The sequence below is a fragment of the Saccostrea cucullata genome, unplaced genomic scaffold (genome assembly GCF_032062105.1).
Source record: "Saccostrea cucullata isolate Sc308-1 unplaced genomic scaffold, CSIRO_AGI_Scuc_v1 ctg149, whole genome shotgun sequence".
In the NCBI taxonomy this organism is placed as follows: domain Eukaryota; kingdom Metazoa; phylum Mollusca; class Bivalvia; order Ostreida; family Ostreidae; genus Saccostrea; species Saccostrea cuccullata.
In genome coordinates, this window is record NW_026933711.1 from 90,570 (window position 1) to 114,138 (window position 23,569).

At 32.7% G+C, this 23,569-nt stretch overlaps 2 protein-coding genes across 5 annotated transcripts in view; both read left to right on the forward strand.

Annotated features, from left to right (window-relative positions):
* Nucleotides 1–186: 186 nt before the first annotated feature.
* LOC134239028 (protein zwilch homolog) lies at nucleotides 187–7,867 on the forward strand. The gene is made up of 2 exons (XM_062721164.1): nucleotides 187–1,096; nucleotides 6,883–7,867. The coding sequence occupies exons 1-2, from the start codon at nucleotides 217–219 to the stop codon at nucleotides 7,812–7,814; spliced, it is 1,812 nt and encodes a 603-aa protein (XP_062577148.1). The 5' UTR covers nucleotides 187–216; the 3' UTR covers nucleotides 7,815–7,867.
* Nucleotides 7,868–10,663: 2,796 nt separating this feature from the next.
* The window catches only part of LOC134239030 (formin-J-like), a 93,570-nt gene continuing 80,664 nt past the window's right edge, over nucleotides 10,664–23,569 (forward strand). Inside the window, exons 1-10 of one of the 4 annotated variants that reach the window (XM_062721169.1) lie at nucleotides 10,664–10,812; nucleotides 12,358–12,823; nucleotides 13,809–13,919; nucleotides 14,437–14,697; nucleotides 15,291–15,602; nucleotides 15,742–15,964; nucleotides 16,722–16,877; nucleotides 17,176–17,424; nucleotides 17,559–17,673; nucleotides 18,295–18,456. In XM_062721169.1, coding sequence (XP_062577153.1) covers nucleotides 12,365–12,823; nucleotides 13,809–13,919; nucleotides 14,437–14,697; nucleotides 15,291–15,602; nucleotides 15,742–15,964; nucleotides 16,722–16,877; nucleotides 17,176–17,424; nucleotides 17,559–17,673; nucleotides 18,295–18,456 — 2,048 coding nt within the window. In that variant the 5' untranslated portion in view covers nucleotides 10,664–10,812; nucleotides 12,358–12,364. Of the gene's footprint in view, nucleotides 10,813–10,832; nucleotides 11,135–11,396; nucleotides 11,726–12,357; nucleotides 12,824–13,808; nucleotides 13,920–14,436; nucleotides 14,698–15,290; nucleotides 15,603–15,741; nucleotides 15,965–16,721; nucleotides 16,878–17,175; nucleotides 17,425–17,558; nucleotides 17,674–18,294; nucleotides 18,457–23,569 lie in introns of those variants that run through there. The other 3 variants (XM_062721168.1, XM_062721166.1, XM_062721170.1) reach the window with 3 other exon arrangements.

Below are 23,569 nucleotides of genomic sequence, written 5' to 3' on the forward strand. Positions count from 1 at the left end.
ATGTTAATTTTTATTTTTCCTAAAGGAACCTTGTAATTTTAATCATTACATCTTACACTGTATATCAAATTTTAAAATGTCCAATTGTTAACATTTTTAACCATTGTAATAACACAAACTTTTTCGTAAATTTTATTTTGCCGGAAATAAAATATTTACCAACGGCATTTTGGTATTTATAAAAATTACACTCCCGCCAAATATAAACCTGTCAAAATGGATCGACTTGTCATTGCTGATTATGGTAACTTTATGCAGAAGCTGGGCACAGATAATGTTGAGAACATTTTTCAAGATGTTGAGTATGTTTACGTCACAAATTCAAAAGATCCTCGCTTGGCTGGCATAGGATCTTTGGTATCTCTTCCATTGCCAATAATTTTAGCCCAGAATCCGGGCAGCATGTTGCTCACAGACCCAGATGTATCCGAGTTTATGCCCCATGAATCACTTTTAAAAAGCAATAGGAAGCACACCAACAGCTATGATGCATCTCAAGGGTCACCTTTGAAGATGCAAGAGTATGCAGACCTATCAGATATTGTTGTCAGTGAAGCACCTAATGGAATTCCGACCAACAGAGAGCAGTTCAAGTCAGCCCTGACCAAAATAGGAATACCATTCAATCAAACCAGAGTTGTAGCATCATTGTACAGCCTGGCATCTCAAGGGAATTCTTGGCCACCATTACTCATATTTAGTGATGGACAAAATCGAAAGCATACTGCCTGTCAGCTGTTATCTCGTGAGGAACAATATCTCAAGTCCACCGTCGTTAAGGTATCCTTTCCAGAACCTAAAAATGGCCATTTCCCAAAGATTCATAATCTTAAGATTCCAGAAAAGCAGATGAAATACAAAGCCTGCTATGACATGATGGGGAAAATGTTACAGGAAATCGTCACAAACGGCCAAGAATTTGCTGGATCATTAGTGGTTGAAACTGAATGGACCAAACCAATATGCACAGCAGTTTTACAGTCTCCTCCATTGGAGTCGCAGGCACACATCCAGGCACAAGTGGTTTCTGGTGATGAAAGATCCACAGCCAGTGGGTTTTACAGAGAACTGGAGATGTTGAAATCATTTGTTAATGGTACATATTTATCATAATTGATACCGTATAAGCAGAATTTTTTAGCAAGGATTTAATTTTGGCATTATTTGGCAGGATGCTGGGATCGCTAAAATTGAATATCGCTAAAAAATTTTTTTTTTTTTTTTTTTTTTTTTTATTCACATCTCTTTTTACAATATAAAACATTGAATTAATACATGATGTTTTTTTTTTTAAATAGAGATAGGTTAGAGGAGAGCAAAAGAAAGAGAGGAGAGAGAGAGAGATTGAAAGAGAGAGTTTGGAGAAAAGTTGGTTCCATCTGATCCACTGGGCATCAAATTTTTCTTTTCCACTATTTCTATAAGATATAAATTTGTGTATTTCATAATAAAACTTCATTTGTGATATTGCAGCACATAAATTCAAAGATTTCTTAGTACATCTTGATGTGTAAACATAATATTTCAGCCAAAGGGCAATAGTATTTTGAATATCAGTATTATTCTCAATGTAACCTAAAATAAAAGATTTTTTTGTAATATTAATGACTAGACCAGTCTTGTTTTTATCTTCAATAGAAAAATTACAAATTTTTAGAAATGATTGTGTATAATCACATTCCCATAAAAGGTGTTCTATTGTTTTTCTTCTGAGAGGCAAAAGTTGCAGTATTTAGAGTCATTTTTGTTAATTTTGAAATAAAAATGAATTTGTACCCTTTCTCTTTTATAATTCTATATTGAAACCATTGGAACAGTCTTTTGTCACTCTGAAGGGTATTTTGTGGAATTTTTTCCATTCTTTATTGTCAATCTGTAACATTTTTAATTGTTTTACCTGTTGACATTGAGGAGTTATGGTTAAGAATTTCATAAAAACATTTGAATTTGTGACATTTCATCACCTTGTAGATAATTCTCATAATTAATGGGTTTTCTAGCTTTTTAATAGGTATGTCAAGGCCAGAATTTTTTATCCAAGATTTTATAGCATGAATAATACTACTATATTCTAAAAAATTCATCTTAATCATGGGATAGGTATTACAAAAAGATTCAAAATTTGAAAAGAACACTTCATTGATAATATCATTAACTCTTCTAATGTTGTTGTTAAACATTTGTTTATTTAAAAGGGTTTTTCATTGGGTTGTAAAACAGAGGTGAGTCACCAGCAACCTCAAACTATCTCATGATTTTGTAGTATTATCCAGGATTTGAAAATTATCCAAAATTTATTTTTCAAAGTCTTCAGATAGATTGTGACATAGTCAATTCCACAATTTATAAATTTGTCTAAGTTGAAATTTGGAATGAGATGTTCCATACCCCTATTTGTAAAAATGAGCTGTCTTATCCAAAATAATTTCATAGATGATATAAAAGACTTTAGGTTTAACATTTTCAATCCCCCATCTTCATAATTTTTAATAATAACTTCTTTTTTAAACCCTATGAATTGAATTATTCCATAGAAATGAGAAGAATATTTTGTCTAATTCTTTGCAGTATGATTCAGTGGGATTTGGTATTGACATTAAAATGTGATTTAATAGAGGTAAAACTAATGTCTTAATGACTGTTATTTTCCCAATTGGAGTTAGGTACCTTTTCTCCCATTGTCTAAGTATTGATTTAATCTGTACTAGCTTGGGATCATAATTTAAATATAGTAACTTATCCAATTCCACATCAAAATGTATTCCTAGAAGGGTAAATCTAGTAGTTCCCCAGTTAAGATTGTAATTTGGCAGTAATATTTCATTGCTATACTTTTTGGAGCCTATCCATACTATATGAGTTTTGGCATAATTAATATGTAAGCCAGACATTTCTGAAAAACTCTTTAATGTTTTTAATGTTTCCGCAAGGGATTCTTTACTACCATCAAGAATAAGAGAAGTGTCATCAGCTAATTGAGAAATCTTTTTTTCAGTATTGTTCACAGTTATTCCTTTAATATTTTTGTTTAATCTAATTTGAATTGCTAGTATTTCTGCACATATAATGAATATATAAGGGGATAATGTCCCCAATTGTTGCAACCCCGCTGGATGTTAATTCTTTCAGAAAGATTACCACCTTGATTTATTGCAGATGTAATGTCCGTATTAAAAAGTGACACCCAATTCCTAATTGAGGGACCAAAGTTAAAAAATTTAAGTGCTCCTTGAATAAAATTCCAGGACAAAGTATCAAAGGCTTTTTCAAAATCAATAAGTAATAATAACCCAGGTATATTTTCTTCTTCCGTATAATGCATTATATCATATATTAACCTTGTATTTTCACCTATATATCTATTAGAGATGAAACCTGTTTGATCTTTGTTAATAATTTTGTCAAGGTATCTTTTTACTCTATTTGCTATAGTACCCGATGCAATTTTATAGATAGTATTTAACAAAGTGATTGGTCTCCAATTCTTTAAGTATTGTCTTGGCTTATCACCTTTTGGTAAAAGTGTAATAATGCCATGTCTTTGTGTAATAGAGAGACTTCCACTTCTATAACTGTAATTTATAGATCTAACTACAAAGGGACCAATATATTTCCAAAACATCTTAAAAAATTCAGCAGAAAAACCATCAGAACCTGGAGATTTATTAGATTTCATTTTGTAGAGTGTTTCTGAGGCTTCTTCCAAAGTAATTTCACCTTCTATAGATTCTGTTTCCTTACTAGAAAGCTTTGGTATTTCTTCATTATTTAATTCATTGAATAGATCAGTATTTGGGTTTACTGTACTAGTTCTATATAGTTGTTCATAAAATAATTTTGCTTCTTTTAAAATTTCTGATTGATCATAAATAATATTACCACTATTATCCTCCAATCTAGGTATAATCTTACTAGTAAAATTTCTGGATTCTAATGCACAAAAATAGTGTGTTGGTTTTTCGCCTTCTTCGACCCATTTTGCTCTACTCCTGATATAATTACCTTGCAATTTATGCTTTCTAATGTTCTCCAATTCTTGCTTTTTACTATATAATTCATCAATATTACTTTCAACATTTTCTTCTAATAGTTTGATACTTTCTATTAAAACTTTCTCTTTGTTTTCTCTTTTCTTTTTGATATATGATGCGTATGAAATAGTTTTACCTCTTATCTCTAAAAGCAGAGTTTCTAAAAATAGCTGATCATTAACAGTGAAATAAAAATTGGAATCTGGAATATTATCTATGTTGTCAAAGTTATATACTGGGATTGCATACTGTTTCTTAACCTCTAAAATTACATTTTTAATGCAATCTAAGTAATTTTCATCATGAAGTAGAGAGTTATTAAACTTCCATAACCCCCTACCTTTCTTAAATTCATTAAAAGCTATAGACAAGGATATTATGGAATGGTCTGATCTATAACTAGTATCTATAGAGCATTTTTCCAATCCTGACAAAAGGGTTTCAGATATTAAAAAAAAATCTAAACGGCTTTGCTTCAATGGCACACTTCTCCAAGAATATCGACGCTCTTTTTCGTGAAGCTGTCTGAAAGGGTCAATATAACAATTATTTTCTATTATTTCCAAAACTTTATCTCTTGCCTTTGGATTATTCACAGATTTATAATTATAATAGTCCAAATCTGGATTCAAAACTAAATTGAAATCTCCACACAAAATAATATTTCTACATTGCATATCATCAATATATTTTTGTAAATTTTCAAAGAAAAGTGGTGTATCATTATTTGGACCATAAATGTTACATATCAATACCTAAATCGCTAAAAATTAATTGCGTTTTATTTTCAAAAGGTACTTAGTGAGCATTTTAAAATCGCTTAAATTACATCTCGCTAAAAATAAAAAAATTTTAAAAGACAAATTGCTAAATTTGCATCTCGCTCAAATTTCCACTTATTTGGTACAGTGACGACAAAAAAAATGAAGGGTGTGACACTTTATAATGACAACACAATTGCTAAAATTACGTTAGTTTTCTGGAATTCTCTGAAATTATAGCTGCTGACCTGTAGCTGGCTGGTCAAAAAATTAGAATGTAAGGAACACATGCTGTCAGTAATATTTTTAAATATATATATATAATAGTTTACTGAGAAAATTACCAATTGAGAAATGGCACACTTTTTTGTGTGCAAAAAATATGCACTTTTTCTAATCGGTGGCATTGCAGATCTCTGGTCATCCATTCTTTTTTTTTTTTTCAGACCATTTAGCTACAGACTCATCAAAAAATGTCTCCTCAGAGTCAGACCTGAATTTAATTCTGTCTAATTTTACATTTTCTTCCATGTTACTTTTTGTAGTTTGGGGAGGATTGTTAAATAAAGTTTGTAAATGAAATTTCTATTTACATCTTTTACTCATTAATTTAATTGGGGTTGGAGTATTGAAGTGGAACTTCATACAGTGATATTTATACCCCACGCAACTAGTTGCTAAATGTTTTTGACCCGTCCGTCAGTCAGTCAGTCAATTCAGTCAGTCCTCTTTTTTTGTCAGCGCAACTCCTCATAAACCGCAAAAAAACTTTGCAGGTATTTAGGACACAATGTGTAGATGTGCATACACAAGGAAAATTCCTTTATTTTTTCCGGGAATTTCCTCACTTTTTAACTTACGCATTTGACCATGCCTTGAATATAGAGATGAACAGTTTGTCAAAAAATTCATAAACCGCTGCACAGAATTTCGTCAAACTTTGCAGGTATTTAGGAACACAATGTGTAGATGTGCATATTACCAGGAAATTAAAATTATACTTTTTAACTTAGGCATTTGGCCATACCTTGAATATAGAGATAAACAGTTTGTCAGCGCAACTCCTCATAAACCGCTGCACAGAATTTCGTCAAACTTTGCAGGTATTTAGGACACAATGTGTAGATGTGCATATTACCAGGAAATTCCGATTCCTTTATTTTTTCCGGGAATCACTTTTTAACTTAGGCATTTGGCCATACCTTGAATATAGAGATGAACAGTTTGTCAGCGCAACTCCTCATAAACCGCTGCACAGAATTTTGTCAAACTTTGCAGGTATTAGGACACAATGTGTAGATGTGCATATTAAAATTCCGATTCCTTTTTTTTTGATGGTAGATACTTTTTAACTTAGGCATTTGGCCATACCTTGAATATAGAGATGAACAGTTTGTCAGCGCAACTTCATAAACCGCTGCACAGAATTTTATAAAAGGTATTTAGGACACATATGTGTTTGCATATTAAGGAAATTAATAATTATTTTTTCCGGGAATTTCCGCACTTTTAAACTTAGGCATTTGGCCATACCTTGAATATAGAGATGAACATTTTGTAAGGCAATCCTCATAAATGCACAGAATTTTTTCAAACTATATATATATTTAGGACACAATATGAAGATGTGCATATTACCAGGAAATGGCATTCCTTTATTTTTGTGTGCAATTTCCACACTTTCCAACTTAGACTTTTTGGCCATATTTAGAATATAGAGATGAACAGTTTGTTAGCACCACTCCTCTTAAACTGTTGTGCATAGTTTCTTTTATCCCAAAGAGTTTTGCCTGTTATTTTACAATTTCTTCCACCACTTCAAATTAATGTTTGGATTTGTATAATGCCAAGAAATTTTGATTCCATTATTTATAAAGTTTTCCACATTTAAATGTCCTCATATGTAAGACATTTTGATGTGAAGATTTTTTTGCAATTAATTTATGTATTAAAGTGCACTGTGCCTTTCATTATGTGTTTCATTCAAGTTTTGGAACTTCATACTAGCTCATATCATTTATTGAAGCTTTTGTTTATTATTTGGTAGAACTGTGTACCTTGAATTTATAGTTCTTGTTACTGTGTTGTAGGTTTGGAGTCCGGAGAAATTCTATGGTTGGCCAACGAAAGTGATGTTTCTGTCTTGGAGCAGTTGAAAATGCAAATTGAAAAATTAAAACTTGGGGATGCAGCTAAAGGTGAGAAAGAAACCCCACAAAATGATGTGGCCGACATCTTAGGACTGGACTCCCTGTCTTTTGATCGACGGAAGGATCTGGATTTTACAGACCATTTATGGAACATCCTCATACAGTGTACGTCATACAGTGAGCTCGAAGAAGCTCTAAAGTTTGTATTTGCTGTCTTGAGTAATGGAGAGTTTTATCCTATGGTACACAGAAAGAATAATACTGTCATTGCTCAGATGGTAAGGGAGGCATGTGGAGGAAAACTCAGAATGCCAAACTTAGCTGGGGGATCTTATGCCATTCAACTGTTAGCTGAAATAGGGCTGGAGAAACTGCGACAAGATTATGTGCATGCTTTCTTGTCAAATGAACTGGTTGTACTTGGAAACATTGAGTCATTCATTGGGACGGAGGGACCATTCACACAGAGACTGGCTGCTTTGGAGAAGCTACATCATGTTCTGGAAATGTCCGTCATGCTAAAGATGTTTCTAAAATTATCCATGCAAACCCTGAATTTCATTGCCATCCAGATGTTGAAGTACTATGAAAATAACTCCCTTGACCAGAAGCACTTGTTTGATTTTCCTGTACCCACTTCTCAAGTCAAGTCCATGATTGAAAACTCAGCTCCATGTTTATGGCAGATGGAATTCACCAAACAGGTTCAGAATACATCAGAAACCATGAAGATTGTGTTAACAGAAGAAAACCCTTTCCCCCATGTTGGTTGGAGTTCTGTATCTGATAACATGACGGAAGTTGAAAGTGAGGATTATAGGGACAGGGTGTACTATGTGTTACATGTAGAGGAAAGAGTTTCAGTTTTGTAGACTTCAGTAAAAAGAAAAATAATGGTGAAATTTAAATACATTGATATTATATTTTAGTACTGTAAACCAACTTTTATTCGCGTATTTGATGTAGCGAACCGGTCCTTAAAGTGTTATTTGTCTATAAATTCCAAAAAGGCTTGATAGTTTACCCTAGCTAAATCGCATTAATAAATGCATTATGTATTAATAAATGCATTATGTGTTTACTTAAGGAAATTTTGTCAACTGCATATTTAAATTTATCTAAACCATAGGTTGTTTGACTTACATGTATGATAATTCATTGGATTGTCAAACTTTTCAGCAGGTGTATCTTTATTCTTCACTTGGATGTTTTGCATATATCGCGTAGTTCAATGGCCTCAATTTTGAAGTTACAATTGTAGGCATAGTAAAATTTTGTCTGGACTTGGTCACTACTCTGATGCCAAGGTTTATAAAATCTAGGCAGACAGATCTGATTTTGTCCAATTATGAATCAATTTTTAAAAAGGACATGATGACAAAGTTTTTTTCACATCACAAACACAGGTTACGGTAAGATCTCAAAAGGACACTAAAATGGAAGAAAAAAAAGTATTTCTGTGTATTTTGTTGCTAAGAATTGTTATGTTTTATTGGTATAATTTCTAACCATGCTAATGCATAATTTGATATCTGTATGTCAGTGTATGATATACATTTTGCATTGTTACTGAAAACATACAATGTACAGTAAAACACCCATAATAACGAAATGCAGGGAAGGACTATTTTGCTTCATTATAGCATTATTTGTTATATAATCAATAAGTTATAATAATAATTATAAGTTTATGATATATTTTAAAGTCATGCATATGTGGAATGAAAATCACTTCATTGTAAGGATCAGTTGTTATAAAATGTGTGTTTGTTTAATATAACCTTGTTTTTATACTGTAATGTGCTTTCAAATCTATAAAAAGCAGTATAGCTGGTCAGCTTGAAATGGTGATTTGTTCTTGTAAAAAGAAACATATATTTATCTTAGTATAAAGAAATATCAAAATTCACATTTGTACATAATTTTTTTTATTCAAGTACATAAAATGTACCTCTCAACAGTTTTGTTTTCAATAATGCCAGTGAAAGGCCTGTCAGGAAAGATTTTGGATAAATATCTTCAGAAACTGAAGGACTGTAACGAAGGAGAAATGTCACAGGTTGTTTTGCTGATAGCTCTGTGGTAGACCTGACTGGTAGAGCAGGGGGCACAGCTTTGAATCCTGGTCTTGTCTATTGTATTTTTTGTCCTATTACAAAAGTAAAACAATTTCAATTGAGGAAAATAAACTTCAAATTTATCAATAGTTCAAGGATAGATTCTTGAATCAGCCATGATTCAGAGCTCAGAGTGGGTTTGCACAAAATGATTGTAAATTGAATGAATTATTTAAAACTGAGCAAAATATATTTCAAGAAAAGTGAGGTCAAGGTCACAGGGAAGTGCACGATAAAATAATGTTGATGCAGTTGAATAGCTTACATCAGTACATTGAATATCCTTATCAGTATGTATCAGCATATTCAGTTTGATGAAAATATCATGAAAGTTTCTTAAAAGCTTATCAAAATGTACATTAAAGAAAAGTGAAGTCAAGGAAAGAGAAAGTATAAGCTCAAAAAGTTTTTGATGCAGTTGAATTGCTTTTTCTTATGTGTTTCAACATATTAAGATTGATAAAAATATCCTGAATGGTTTATTTAAAAGTGCAATACTTTAATTTAAGAAAAGTGAGTTCAAGGTCACAGGGAAATGCAAGGGCAAACATTGCTGATGCAGTTGAATAGCTTACATTAGTATGTATCAGCTTATGAAGTTTGATTCCACTATCTTGAATGATTTCTTTAAAACTGAGCTAAACACTAATTAAAGAAAAGTATGGTCAATATTAAAGGAATGGTCAAGATAAAAAAAAAGTAGTTGGGTACCTCTCATCAATATCTATCAGCTAGATGTTGAAAGATACTCTTATGTAATTGTTTTCAAGGGTCAGGGATGAAAGGTATTATAAGTGTAAACTGTCATACTGTTGTTGAAGATACAGGCACGTAGCAACGGGGGGGGGGGGGGGGGGGGGGGGACACTTTTTTCCCAACATTACTATTACTATTGAAAATGTACCAGTACCTTGAAAGGCTGCCCCCCCCCCCCCCCCAATATTTAATACAGTAAAGTAATATTAGGGATATGTAGTATTGTATGCAAAAAAATGGTAATGAAAGTTGGCCTTGAAAAAACTTGGCCTCTACCCCCCACGAAATAGGCATTTCAAGTTTGGGTAATGTTTCTTTTTTTTGTTTGCTTAATTGTCAACTTTTTCCGATAAGTAAAAAAAAATTCTCTGACTGCCCTCCCCCATTTTTTGATATTATTATGATTTCTCATTTTTTTTCCCCCATTATTTTCTCTTTAGGAATATTGCAAACAGCTGCAAAGTAAATATTGTAAACTTTTAACAATATTTATAAACCTTATAAAATTCCCAATCCAGAAGATGTCAAAAATATTTGTAATTTCACCCATAATGCATTTCAAAGGTTAACAAGAAAAAAATCTATGTGATTATATATTTGAATACTGTTTGTATGACTTTCGCCACATCATCGTCGGAACCCACGGGTTTTCTCTCCGTTACACTGCATTTAAAATATCAGCGATATTATACACCAAATACTTTTATTTGTAGTGTTTCAATTTTGGGTGAGAAAGGGATTTCGCCTAACCATGTTAACTAGTAACATGAAATATTAAGGTGTGTTCAATGAATAAAAAAAGGGGGGTGTTGCTGCACGAAGTTCGAGAACTCCCGCCATTGTTAAGGACATGCGCATTGCTAAATACATTTTATTGCGATTCTTGATGTAGGGACGATACATGGCGGGAAGGCTCTTCGCATAAATGGCATATTTTCCATAAAATACAAGCTAAACTCGACAAAATATTAAGTGCCAGAACATCAACACATTCCACGTGAGTAAACAATTTATGGATTTCCACGATCTCGTTGTATTGTCCATGTTTTAGATTGCACTTTCGTTACACCACATGCTAGCAAGGACGAGGGTGCAAAGTTTGTTATGGAGACGCCCCCTCGCTATCCACAAACCAAAATGACAAAAAATAATGCATGTCCTGGACTACTTGAAAATATTTGCAACATCGTTAGCTTAATGTGAACTGTTTGGTAAATTGCTCGTGACCCCCACGAGGCGAATCATTGATGACGTCTGGGGCACAGATTTTTTATGGAGGTCTAGAACTGCATGGTTTTGAAAAGGAAGTTTAATGTGGGGTAATTAGATATGTAATAAGAATGTAAATGTATCTGGTTGTGCCAAACCAGACATTAAGCTATATTTAAGAAAGATATATATGTCTATTCGGTATTCATAAAGGTATTTATTCTTGCGCATGACTGTCGACCATTGCAAATTGTGTCGACCAAATTTCGCGGAATTGATGTTCATTACGAGTTCTTGCTTAGCTTGAATTTATTTTCATCTGCATAACAGTTCATTTATATAGCTTTAGCATTGATAAACACTGAAAAATGAAGATAATAGATGTGCAGCAAGTGTTAGTACAAGAATGAAGGTCAAGGTCAAAGATACATGGATCAAGTAGAGTGGAAATGACTGTTTATCAAATGTGTTATGCATGGCTGCATTTTTGTAAGCAGTTCAGGACATTGGGTGTTTGTATCTCTTGATGAGAACAGGAAATAATTTTCCTGTCAGGAAGGATGTCAATTGTAGCTGTATAGGATGTCTATACTGATAAACGACTTCATGATCTGTGGATCTAGTCAGAGCACATGGCCTGCAAGCCCTGCGTATTGTTAAGTCCACCTACCGTTTAGTTGTGTTTTTGCATCAGATCAGAGGTATGATGGTATTGTATGTTAAAATCATCTGAATCTATGATAAAAGAAAATAAATTGTGTCAATTTCTTTTGAAAATTTTGACAATTAATTCTGTTACAAAATGCAGATACTGTGTTTAATCCAACAAAAAATGTGGACCTTGCAATTTTTCACATGAAAAAGTAAAAAAGAAAGTAAACAATAAAGCAGTTAACAAAATAATGAAATTGTTTATATTTGCAAACAAGAGTGTATAAACATTGGCTTTTTAAGTTCAATCTGTCCAGCTATCTATATTTAAAAACAGAGGAATTTTAAAATCTTACTCATCCTGCAATTTAATCCAATTTGATACATATGTAGACTGCACTATTTTTATTAAAAAATTTTTTTTTTTAATTTTTACATTTATGAGTGAGATAACTATCAAACCTGCCACACAAAGAGCCTAAACCTAGGATCATTCTGTTTATAGCCAATTTTCTGGTGTCAAATTAAAAAAATTTTTAAGGAGACATATTAGTAAAGGTAGAGTCTCAAGGTTCTGACCAAATTTGATTTGGAAATTTTTTACTTCAAGAAACATTTTTTTTTTAGACACGCTGCTTTTAAATTGTAATTATGATTCAAAATGTTTAAATTTTCTTTGTAGGTTAGCCATGGCATCAAAAGAAATGTCCCCCGAAGCATCTCCAGAACAGTCCAGAGAGGTGTCTCCCATGCCAAACATAACCCTAGAGGGCGATGAGGAACACACCTGTAGAATCTGTGAAGAAAAGCTCAAACAACCTAAAATACTTAGCTGTCTTCATGTCTTCTGCCAGACTTGTCTGGAAAATCAGTATGCAGAGGCAAAAGATCAACAAGATTCCCTGACCTGTTCCATTTGTAAACAGGACACGAAAATCCCATCAGGGGGAATTACCAGTCTGCAACCAGAGTATGTCATTTCCGATTTCTTGGAAATGGCCGCCATAGAAGATAAGCAGATTCTGTGTAACAGTTGCAAGGCCAAGGAAGAGGCGGTGGCCCGCTGCAGGGATTGTATCAGTGGAAATTACCTCTGTGGAAATTGTGTCACAGCACATCAGTTCATGAGGTGCTTTGATAATCATGAGGTAAGGAGAGTTCTCTTACTAGCCGGAAATAGAACATTTGCTGACAAAACACAAAATGACAAACTTCAGCTTCTGATCCAGTCTACGCGAAAGTTAAAAATTTTTACAGGACCAAATGTCTGGTAAAAATAATTTTTTTACCAGACCAAACAATTTATACCAGAACTTTAAATCAATACATCAATGAAACTGTGAAATTTTAACCTTAATTCAATTCAGAGTGAAATGGACAAGTTTACTATATTTATAGTTTTATTTGTAATATAGGTATCTATTTATACAATTACATGCATTTTTTCCTTCATATTTGACTTATACAACATACACTGTATCAAATATCTTCTTAAATTTAATATGCACTTTCAATGCATATTTATCTTTCCTGAAACAACTCATTATGGTTACTCAAGTCCAATGATCATTTGAAAAAAAAATCCCAATCGAATCTACGTATGAGCTACCTAAATATTTTCCCAACTGAATCTACGTATGAGCTATCTAAAGATCTCTAACCCTTGACAGAGGAAATTCGAATTAGAATAAAAACGATCATGGCAGGGTTGTAATACATAAAAGTTAATCAGGTATTACTGCTGAATTGGTCAAATAAAGGATATTTGTGGGGAACTGGACCATGTGTTCTTAATTTAGAACCAAGATTATTAATATCAGAATAAGTCATAAATATATGGAAGGAGGTCACTTTGACCTTTTACTTCAAACCAAGATTATTAATATCAAAATAAGAAATATGTGGAAAGGTCCTCTGTGAGTTTTTAAAAAATTTGTTCCCTATAATCTAGGTTTTCTTGTTGAGCGAGGCTTTATTTGTCGTTTTACTATAGGCCGCTGTTGGACAGATCAATATGACTTAAATATATAAGTTGTTACCAACTGAAAGTCCAAAATATTGCCCATAGATTTGTTATATTTTAAGGGGGAAATTTTTGACTTGGCATGTGGCTATTATCTTCTTCCTTTACAGGTGGTTTTGTTTGAGGACATGAAAGAAGGAGGTCGCAATTTGGCACACAAAGTCATATTTTGTATCAGCCACCCTACAGAACATGTCAAATTCTACTGTTATACCTGTCAGGTGAGTGTCATATATAAATTTGAATTAGGATTGTAGCTTATCATGCCTGATTTATCGTATCTTAAATATTTGTGTAACTGTTATATGGGTAGGTATTTTGCAATTCCGGATGTCTGTTTTCCTTAGATGGCTAGTGGAATGATCAGGGCCTATAGTTGAGCAATAATGGGGTACTCTTTAATGATTTTTCTCAATCCAGTTTAACTTGCATGTCCATTTAGAATGCTTGAACAATCGGGCTACCGTCGCAATACTTGAACTCCAATCTAATATTAAATATTTTGCAGACTATTCTATCCTCATACACCTTTTTAAAACTTTTCCTTTCCATTATTTCTCATTAGGTTAATGCAAAATTGGATTAAAATCGGTAAAGAGTCAAAGATTTTTTTAAAAAATGGACCATCTGCAGATTAGTATTGGTATAATGTGCAATGGTCAAGTACTCAAATAGTAATTGAAATTTCTGGGCATTTTGTAATTAAATGGAATAAAATGTAAAGAAAAAAAATTTCAGGAGGCAGTGTGTAGTGATTGTATGAAGAATATGCATCAGCCACCAGAACACAGATGTGAAAATGTCACTGAAACGGAGAAGAAGCTGAAAGAAGACTTGACCCTATTGCTGGAAGAAAGCAAGAAAAAGGTGGCCGTCTGTGAAGAAGCACACCAAACCCTGGAAAGTAGCCTGAATGACCTGCAGATGCAGCGAGACAATGCAAAAGGCTTGATTCAGGAAACATTCCAAAGTTATAAAGCTATGCTGGAAAAGAAAAAGGTATGCGTTTATCTTTTTGTTGTCACAGAATAAGGAAATGGGTAAGACAATATTTAAGGAATTGTTGTGCAAGTTAGGGATGCCAGGGCATCATCAATAGTTGGAATCATGGGATAATTTGCATAACAGTCGAAACCGGTTGTGCATAAATTGTTCCATGTTTCCAACTGTCGTTGATATCCCTGATATACCCAACCAATTAGACAGTCTCATATCATACTCATTGTGAAATAAAATTATAAGTTTAGAGGAAAAAAATGTTCAGCTATTAGATTTAAATGAGCTCTCCTATGTCAATTTCAATACTCCCCACCCACTGACGTGAGACACAGAGCCAGCAGCATGAGATTTACATGCATATTAGGCATCCTTAGCTTCTGAATTTTTGTTTGGTGAAATTTACATTCTGGTTGATTGATAGTGAAATCAACTCACCTAACTTTCAAAGAGTTGTTACAGAGGAAACAAATAGAAATAGAAATATATAAATTTAAGACTTCACCATCTGTTATCATACAAATGCAATTTTTGAGCTAGGAAAGTTGACAGCAGCTGATTTCAAAGCAAATGGTTTGCATTTTTCTCCACTGTAGGATGCTATGCTTGAAGAGCTGGAAGATCTTCACTCTCGCCAAGAACTTGCCATTATGGATCTCTTCCACAGTGTAGAGAAAACATCAGAAAAAATTGAAGATGGATGCAAGTATACTGACTTGCTGTTACAACATGGTACTGGTTTGCATTTTGCTCTGATGAAAAAAATGATAAGCAAACAACTGATGTTCCTAATCAACAATACACCTAAGCCAGATATCCACATCAATCTGGATTTCCACTCTGATGCCGATGCATTTGAAAAGGCAGTTGACAAGACATTTGGTTCCTTTGTCAAAGAGGAGCCAAAGGTATGACAATCATTTGAACTTAAATCAATTAGAACATTTTTTATCACTGTGCCTATTGAACATGTAATCATGGCAACACATATAATTTATTTCATTTTTAAAAAATTATTTAAAGAAATTTTTGCACATTTAATTTTAGCCACAGCTTGAGAGACCCTTGTCATCACTTCATTCATCATTTGAAAATGAGGGATTTTCTCTGCCAAGTGGAGTACTGAGTCCTGATCAGGGTATAATGCGTCAGACTTCGACCCAAGAAATGATTCACAGCCATTTCCGCACTATCACTCCTGTTTCGATGAGGAGTAATACTCCAGGGCCGATTGGAACAATCCCCGCTTCCATGGCCTCGGCAATGGCAGGTAAACAAAGCTTTTCTGACACATTAAATTTTGTTGTCTTCATCATTGTAAACTCTTCACAATACCATCTTACTACTACAGAACTACAAGGCTTATTTCAACCAAAAATTTCACAAAGCATTCTTGTGTGAAGGGAACTGATGATAGATCAAGGGATATATAGATCAAGGGAACGCCCAATCCTTTTTTGAAGGGAAGATAATTAGGAATAAGTGAGAAGTAAAATGGCATCTGTCCAAGTTCATTTTAAGTGTGCACCAAACTTTTTTTCAGCAATATTAGAATTGAGCTAGCAGTGGTACAATTTTATTAGCCTGAATCATGTATTGCTAGCTCCTCTAAAAGTATAGAATAACTTTAAAATATCACTAACTAAGCTTATTATTATTTCATGTGAATTTTAATAATAAAAAAAAATATTCTAAGGACTACAAAGGCATGTGTAGTCCTATTTATATGGTAGAAGATCAGGTAGAACAGATTTAGTTTCAAACATTGACCCCTGGGGATAGAATTGCACCACTATAGTGATCAGAGTTCACAGATATAGGAATATATTGAAGAACAGTAGGGTCATATTGACTAGCGTAGACAATTTGACCCACAAGTCTAAAGTACTGATTATATTATTTTGGTATGTACATTGCATTTATAAGAAATTGATCAAATGAGATAATTTTAAAGTATGAATTAATCATAGCTATCTGAATATATTTTTGAAAATTATGAACATAGAGAATATATTTATCTTCCTTAGGTTCACAAGCCATGCACGAACATGGAACCAGTCTCTCTAGGAATTCCCACAGTCCAGCAATGTCAGATAGTGGAATTTCTGTGGATGCTGCAAGCAACAACAGTGGTTCTAGTGCTTCAATGATGAATGTAGCGGCCCTCGCCAAGCTCCATTCAGGTATCATAATACTCATTATATAACCCACTTAATTTGAAGTAGATATACATTTAAGGTAAAAGGACAAATAAGAAGACTTGAAACTAATATTTTCTCAAATTTTCTGTATATTATTATGACTTGTATGTTGCTATAGCATTTCACATCGAAATATAATTTTAAAAACTTGCTTTCTCTGGAAATTATTGAAACTGTGAACAAGTATTCAACTTGATATTCATTTGGTCATAATGACTATCAACTAAATACAGAGCTCTATTTGTCTACTGTCACTCAGCTCTCTATTTTCTTTATTCAGTAGGTCTTCCACAAACTCCTGTTGGGACCGCCCCTCCCTCCATTTCACAGAATGATGCTAACTTTGGGTCCCTTTTGCACCCTAGTACCCCACAGTCAGAGTCCCCTAATCTAGAAACCCTGGCCAACCTATTACAGCAACCACCTAGCAGTCTAGCTGGAGGAATGGGAAGTGTGGGTAGTATTGGATCCATTAGTTCCATAGGAACCATAGGCAGTATGAATCCTTCCAGCAAGGATATCATGGAATGTAAGGGCATATACATACACACATGTAATAGTCTGTATGTGTATATTTAGATTATTTATATCTATTCATGTATGTTAATCTTCTCTTTTACCATAGTTTTTTGCGAGTTCTTTAAACTTATTTCCCAATTCCAGCTGGCAATTTAGCTGCAGGTGGATTTAATAGTGGAAATTTCAGCTCTGCTACTGCTGCAAATATGCCTTTTCCTCCAGTTAGAAGAGGAAACAAAATGAGTGCAATGCAGATCAGGTATGATATTACTGATTGGAAATGGAGAAAAAAGTCATAATCAGTTATCGATAATAATCAGCTGAACAGAATTGGTTGATAATCAATTATAATCAATTTTTTAACTTGAATAAAAAAAAATATTAAAAAGTTGAACTTATCCAGAATTAAAGTTCAGACTTTTTCCCAAAAAAATTAATTACATGTATATTCATAAATTTTTTCTTTAAATAAAGTGGAAAATAATAAATTCCTCCTCTTATAAAAAAAAAAATATCGAATTGAATGGGAATATTGCTGATATTAGTCCCACCTTGCATTAGATATTTATTTCCAGGAATTACAAGCTGAAAAATGTAGATAGTTGTATTCTAGAAAAAGGACTTGAAAATTGTAGATATCTAGAAAAAGGGCTTGTGTTTCTGGTTATAATTAGAAAGTTATTTTAGAAATTTATAATTCACATCTTTCACAATCAGAATAAGTCCAAAATATTATACAATGGATGAGTTAAAGGCTTCATATGCCCTTAAAGTTGCACTAATGAAATGTTTTAAGTTGGACACGTACATGTAGTTACAAGTTGTGCCTAGTCTTTGTCCTAAGACTGAATGATTTAATAATCGTATGTAATTACTTCAGATGCAAGTTTGGACAACTTGGACCTGGAAAAGGACAGTTCAATTCCCCACATGGATTTTGTCTTGGCATTGATGAGGACATTGTAGTAGCTGATACAAATAACCACAGAATATGTTGTTTTGAGAAAACAGGGGAATTTAAGTACCAGTTTGGAATACCAGGTGAGCATATTGCAGGGAAAAAGTAATTTAAAAAAAAAAAAGTAAAGAATTGCTTTTTTTTTTAAAAGTTTTTTCTTGCCAGACAACACAGAATTATCAGTTTAATACAGTGGTATCAACAGACTCTTATTCAAATTTATTTTATTTGCAGCTACGATAAAGCTGTCATAGAATATCACTGTTTATTATAGAAGGTGATTCTTTTTTAAATTTTCATTGGCTGAAAGGACGTTTTTGCAATAGTGACACTAAAGCGCATTCATGAAATATGATATTGCATAACACGCTGTTTGGCTGCACCAAAGCTACCTGGAACATGGCATCATGATATGACGCATGTTTTTTCCATTGTGACGTAATGACCGCCAAATAAGTTTTAGTTAGGACTGTGTGAGATGATTATTAATGGACTTCAGTGAATGTTCAATATGTGGTTGTAAGGTTGTAAGGTGGCAAGTGTTTTTTATCTCGGACACAAAAAATAATACAGATCTTGCAGGCTTTCTTTGTCTTCAAGCAGCATTATTTTTGCAAATGGGGGAGGAGAAAGCAAAAATTTTATAACTTAATTGTAATTGTTTTCAGGTCGAGAGGAGGGACAGCTGTGGTATCCCAGAAAAGTGGCTGTGATGAGAAACTCAGGAAAATTTGTGGTGTGTGACAGGGGTAATGAGAGATCTAGAATGCAGATATTTACAGCAAAGGGAAGCTTTGTTCGAAAGATAGCCATAAGATATATAGACATTGTGGCAGGATTGGCTCTCACAAGTCAAGGTATTGGAGTGATCTCCTTGTCTCAACTAAATTATTACATTTATGATTTATCTTCCTAAGAATTTTTTGTTGACAAATTAGCATTTAAAGGTTGCAAGAGTTTGCTAGTAGTTACAAGGAATTTGCTAGTAGTTACAATGATACTTGATATATTTACCCTATAGGTTACATCGTAGCAGTTGACAGTGTGTCACCAACAGTATTTGTCATTGGTGATGCAGGGGACCTCCTCAAGTGGTTTGACTGCAGTGATTACATGAGAGAGCCTTCAGATATTGCTGTTAGTGGAAAAGAGTTCTTTGTTTGTGACTTCAAGGTTCGTAGAAATTGATAGCATATTTCTATCAGTTAATAAACAAATAATACTTTACGTTTACCTTTAAACAACTGTGATTTAATTTCAGTAACACTTCATTGTCTCTATATACATATTTATACAATATAATTTTCCAAAGTTGCTCGTTATCGCTAAAAATTGTTGAAAATCATGTTCACTGGTCACATTAGACAGGTGGTTGTTTAATACAGGTACAATATAAGGGGTAATACTTGGGGGTGGGGGTGTATTCTTATGTCCCACATGAGAGTGAGTAGCTTAATACAATCATCAGTGGGTCACTGTGACAGTTTCAACTGTCTGTTTTTGGAGAAGTATGGTTTAAAAGAGGATGCAGAGCCCTTGTTTCAACAAGTTTCCTTAATCTGGTGATGCTTTAGGCAAATATTGCTCAAAAATGGTTTGTGTACAAGTGTAGTAAGATATTCAGTCAAATGATCTAAACTGAATGAAATGTTTAAAATTTTGAATGGATTACAAATTATGGTTGTATGTATCATTTTCTCTCAGAAACATATTTCTACTGACAAAATCTACAAGTTATTAAGGAAAATCCTTTTGTAAAAACATTTCAACCTTGGAGATACATTAATTTTACAATATACAGTTTTACACCTGTTGCAATATTAAGAACAGTCAGATGTGTGTCAAAAGTAGGGTTATTTAGGTAGAACAAGTAATGGATAGAAGCAAATCAAGCAAAAAAGACATTCAGATAGAGACAAAGAGATTGTCTGAGGACATTTAGACTACTAAATTAAACTATTGCGATTAAACATCGCAAAAATAATGCACATATGTGACTCATTTACATATATACATGTCATAGACTACTAGTTCTAGACCACTGATTTAATATTCTGGTTCTGTAGGGTCACTGTGTGGTGGTGTTTAATGAAGATGGCCACTTCATGAGGCGAATTGGCTGTGAAAACCTGACCAACTACCCCAATGGAATTGATATCAGTGATGCTGGAGATGTTCTGATTGGGGACAGTCATGGCAATCGATTTCATGTGGCCGTTTTCCAACGAGATGGCTCACTCATTGGAGAGTTTGAGTGTCCATATGTCAAAGTCAGTCGCTGCTGTGGTCTAAAGATCACCACAGAAGGATATGTTGTCACTCTTGCCAAGAATAATCATCATGTCTTGGTTTTGAACACCTTGTACATAACTTAGATTTACATGCAATTTTACAGCATGTGAATTATTTTTCAGTTTTACATTTACAAAAGTTTTTTGAACGTTCCAATCCTGTTGGCACCTCTAGATAGAAGCAAATTTTTGGAAAATGAACCCAGACCATGATCCCCCATTTCTGCATAACTGGTGTTGGGGTGTGCTGTGGTTTTTTTTTTTATTAAATTATTTAAGCCAGTCATTCTGCTTAATAATAATTTCACTTTTGATTGTTTTCCAATTATTTGCTTGAAAAGTGCTAGGGATGTTATGTAGTTAATTATACATATATTTTGTCAGTTTTTTCTCTTTTTTTGGGAAGTTACTATATTCTTTCAATTTACTACTTGCTTTTAGTTGCAATTTTTAACACAGGAATACAGTGTTTATATGTTGTCCAGACAGGTAAAGATGCTGCATTGTGGTCTGGAAAATGTATAGCCTTTTTTTTTTTGGTGCAAATGAGCATTTTATGATTTGTGTGTGATGTGTAAATGTAAAATAAATGTGTTGTCACCATTCATATGCATTCCAACTCCCAAGGTTGTGACAATTTTCTTTGGTTAAATAACTTTACAGATATTGTGTATTTCTTATTTTTACACACAACAGAAAACCCAAGTTTTGCTTTTGGCATGTTTATGTACTTTTAGATAAAAATAATTTTAATGAATTTAAATTGTAGCATGAATATTTGGTAAACCATTGAAAGGTATTCATTTTTTAAAAGAAATATGAGGGAATTGAAACTATCTTAGATGTTCAAAATGATTATCTGATATTGTATTTACTTGTTGCCAGAACAAGATGTTTTTGTTGCAACAGAAACATTTAAAACAGTGCTGCTATGATCTCCCAAATTGTTACTTAGGTTTTTTTCTGTAATTTTTGAATGAGAATATATTTTTTGTCAGCTTTTACAGCGACAGTTTTACAATCTACATGTGGGTATTTAGGGAAACATTCGGTTTTAAAGGTTTATTTGTTCCTTATGCTGAGCAATTTTAAATTGAAGTAATATTCAGTGTTGTTGTTTTAAATGAGGAACACATTGTATAACCCAGTTTTTCTTTGTAAAAGTTTTCAGATCATATCAACTTGGATTTTATTTAGTTGATTTTGTTAATCTTGTACCAAGGACACTCATTATGTAGAAAACTGTAATTGTATGTAACAGTTAGAGGTATGGAAGTTTGCCAAATTTATATGAAAATATCTACATTAATCAAAAGTTTTTTTTTTGGTGTAATTGTATTTTACACGTCTGCCATATATATCATTGTTTACAATTTAGTGCAAGAGTTTTTTTTTCTTTTGTCTCTATTTACATGCTGAGATATTATACATCTTGTAAGATAAAAAGGGGAAAAAAAAAGGCCATGGCCACATTAAGTGTTGATCCAAGTCATGTCATGAATTTTGGCTATGCATCTGAATATTTTTGTTAAATTTTGTTGGAAAAGTCAATGGTGCATAATTTGAGCTAACAGTTGAAACCCTTTTTAGTAAATGCCTGCACCAGCTTAGTATAACATTTTTTTTTCTAGTCACATACTCAGTATCCTTTATAGAATTAACATGACCAGTTATATTGCTGTGCCTTAAGGGATTATAATGATTTATTGTTTCTTTTTTTCATAATTTTTTTTCTGTGTTCAATCGTAATGAAGGCTTTACAATGAGATAAACCTATTTTGAATGGTGATGTTAAATATAATATATATTATTATATAATTATTATATACAAACATACATTTACATATTGTCCTTGTTGTATATTTTTCGTTTCTTTTATTTTAACATGTTATATTTCATTTGATTATAGAACTCAAGATTGCTCATCTATTATTTCATTTTGATTATATTGAATTCATATTTATTTCTGATTTTATACAGATTGAAGATTGTGCATATTTTGCTTTATTTACTGTAAGAAGCTGTACTCTAACAAGTGATGCAGAATCAACATTTTTATTGCAGAAATATTATGTCCCGAAATCCATAAATTCAGTTAATGCATGCACCCACACAATTTACCTTTTGCAGTTTCCTCATGATGCCATAATTAAAGAAAATCATTTACTCAAAATGATATTTACACATTTATTAGCAGTTAAGGGATTTTCTTGCTTTGTTTTTTTTTTTAAATTTATATAAAATGGCAATCCTGCAGAGAGAGGGATAGAAAGTAAGAATTTTATGAAGCAATTCAACCTTGATATATACTTTTAAAAAATATACAGGAAAGGAAAGTGTGTGTCCCTTTTGAACACGCTTTTGCTACTCTACTTATATTAAGTCTCTTCATTTTTCATATTTCATACGACAATCTAGTTTCAGCAGTAACAACGAGCAAATCATATTCCGTATATATTGCAGGACTTTAGCCTTTTTACAACACAAAATTTCATTTAGTCCATTGTTTACGTTCATGTTCTTCAGAGGATTTAATGTTTTTGAAAAATATCTACAAAAAAAGAAAAAAAATATTTCAAAAAAAAAAAAATGTATAGTTCACAAAAAAAAGAAGAAAAAAATCATAAAAAACACAAAACATATAAAAAAAAAAAAAAAGGAAAAAAAATAAAATGGAAAAAACATAATAATGAAAACACTATTTTATTATTGAATGCTTTCAATTTTTTAATAGTTTGCATTTACCATGTTTGATTGTTCAATTTATTTGTAATTAATGTTCAATATTTGATATATATACAAAATGTATAAATTTTTACCATATTCATTCCTGTCGTGGTCCTATGAAATATGACTGTCTACTAAGCTAACCCACTGACTTCAAAACTTCAAACTTGGAACATTTA

Excerpts from the sequence above, each read along its gene's own strand:
- LOC134239028 (XM_062721164.1), top strand. The coding sequence starts at position 217 with ATGGATCGACTTGTCATTGCTGATTATGGTAACTTTATGCAGAAGCTG. Across the intron at positions 1,097-6,882 it reads GTTGAAATCATTTGTTAATG|GTTTGGAGTCCGGAGAAATT; the intron begins GTACATATTTAT and ends ACTGTGTTGTAG.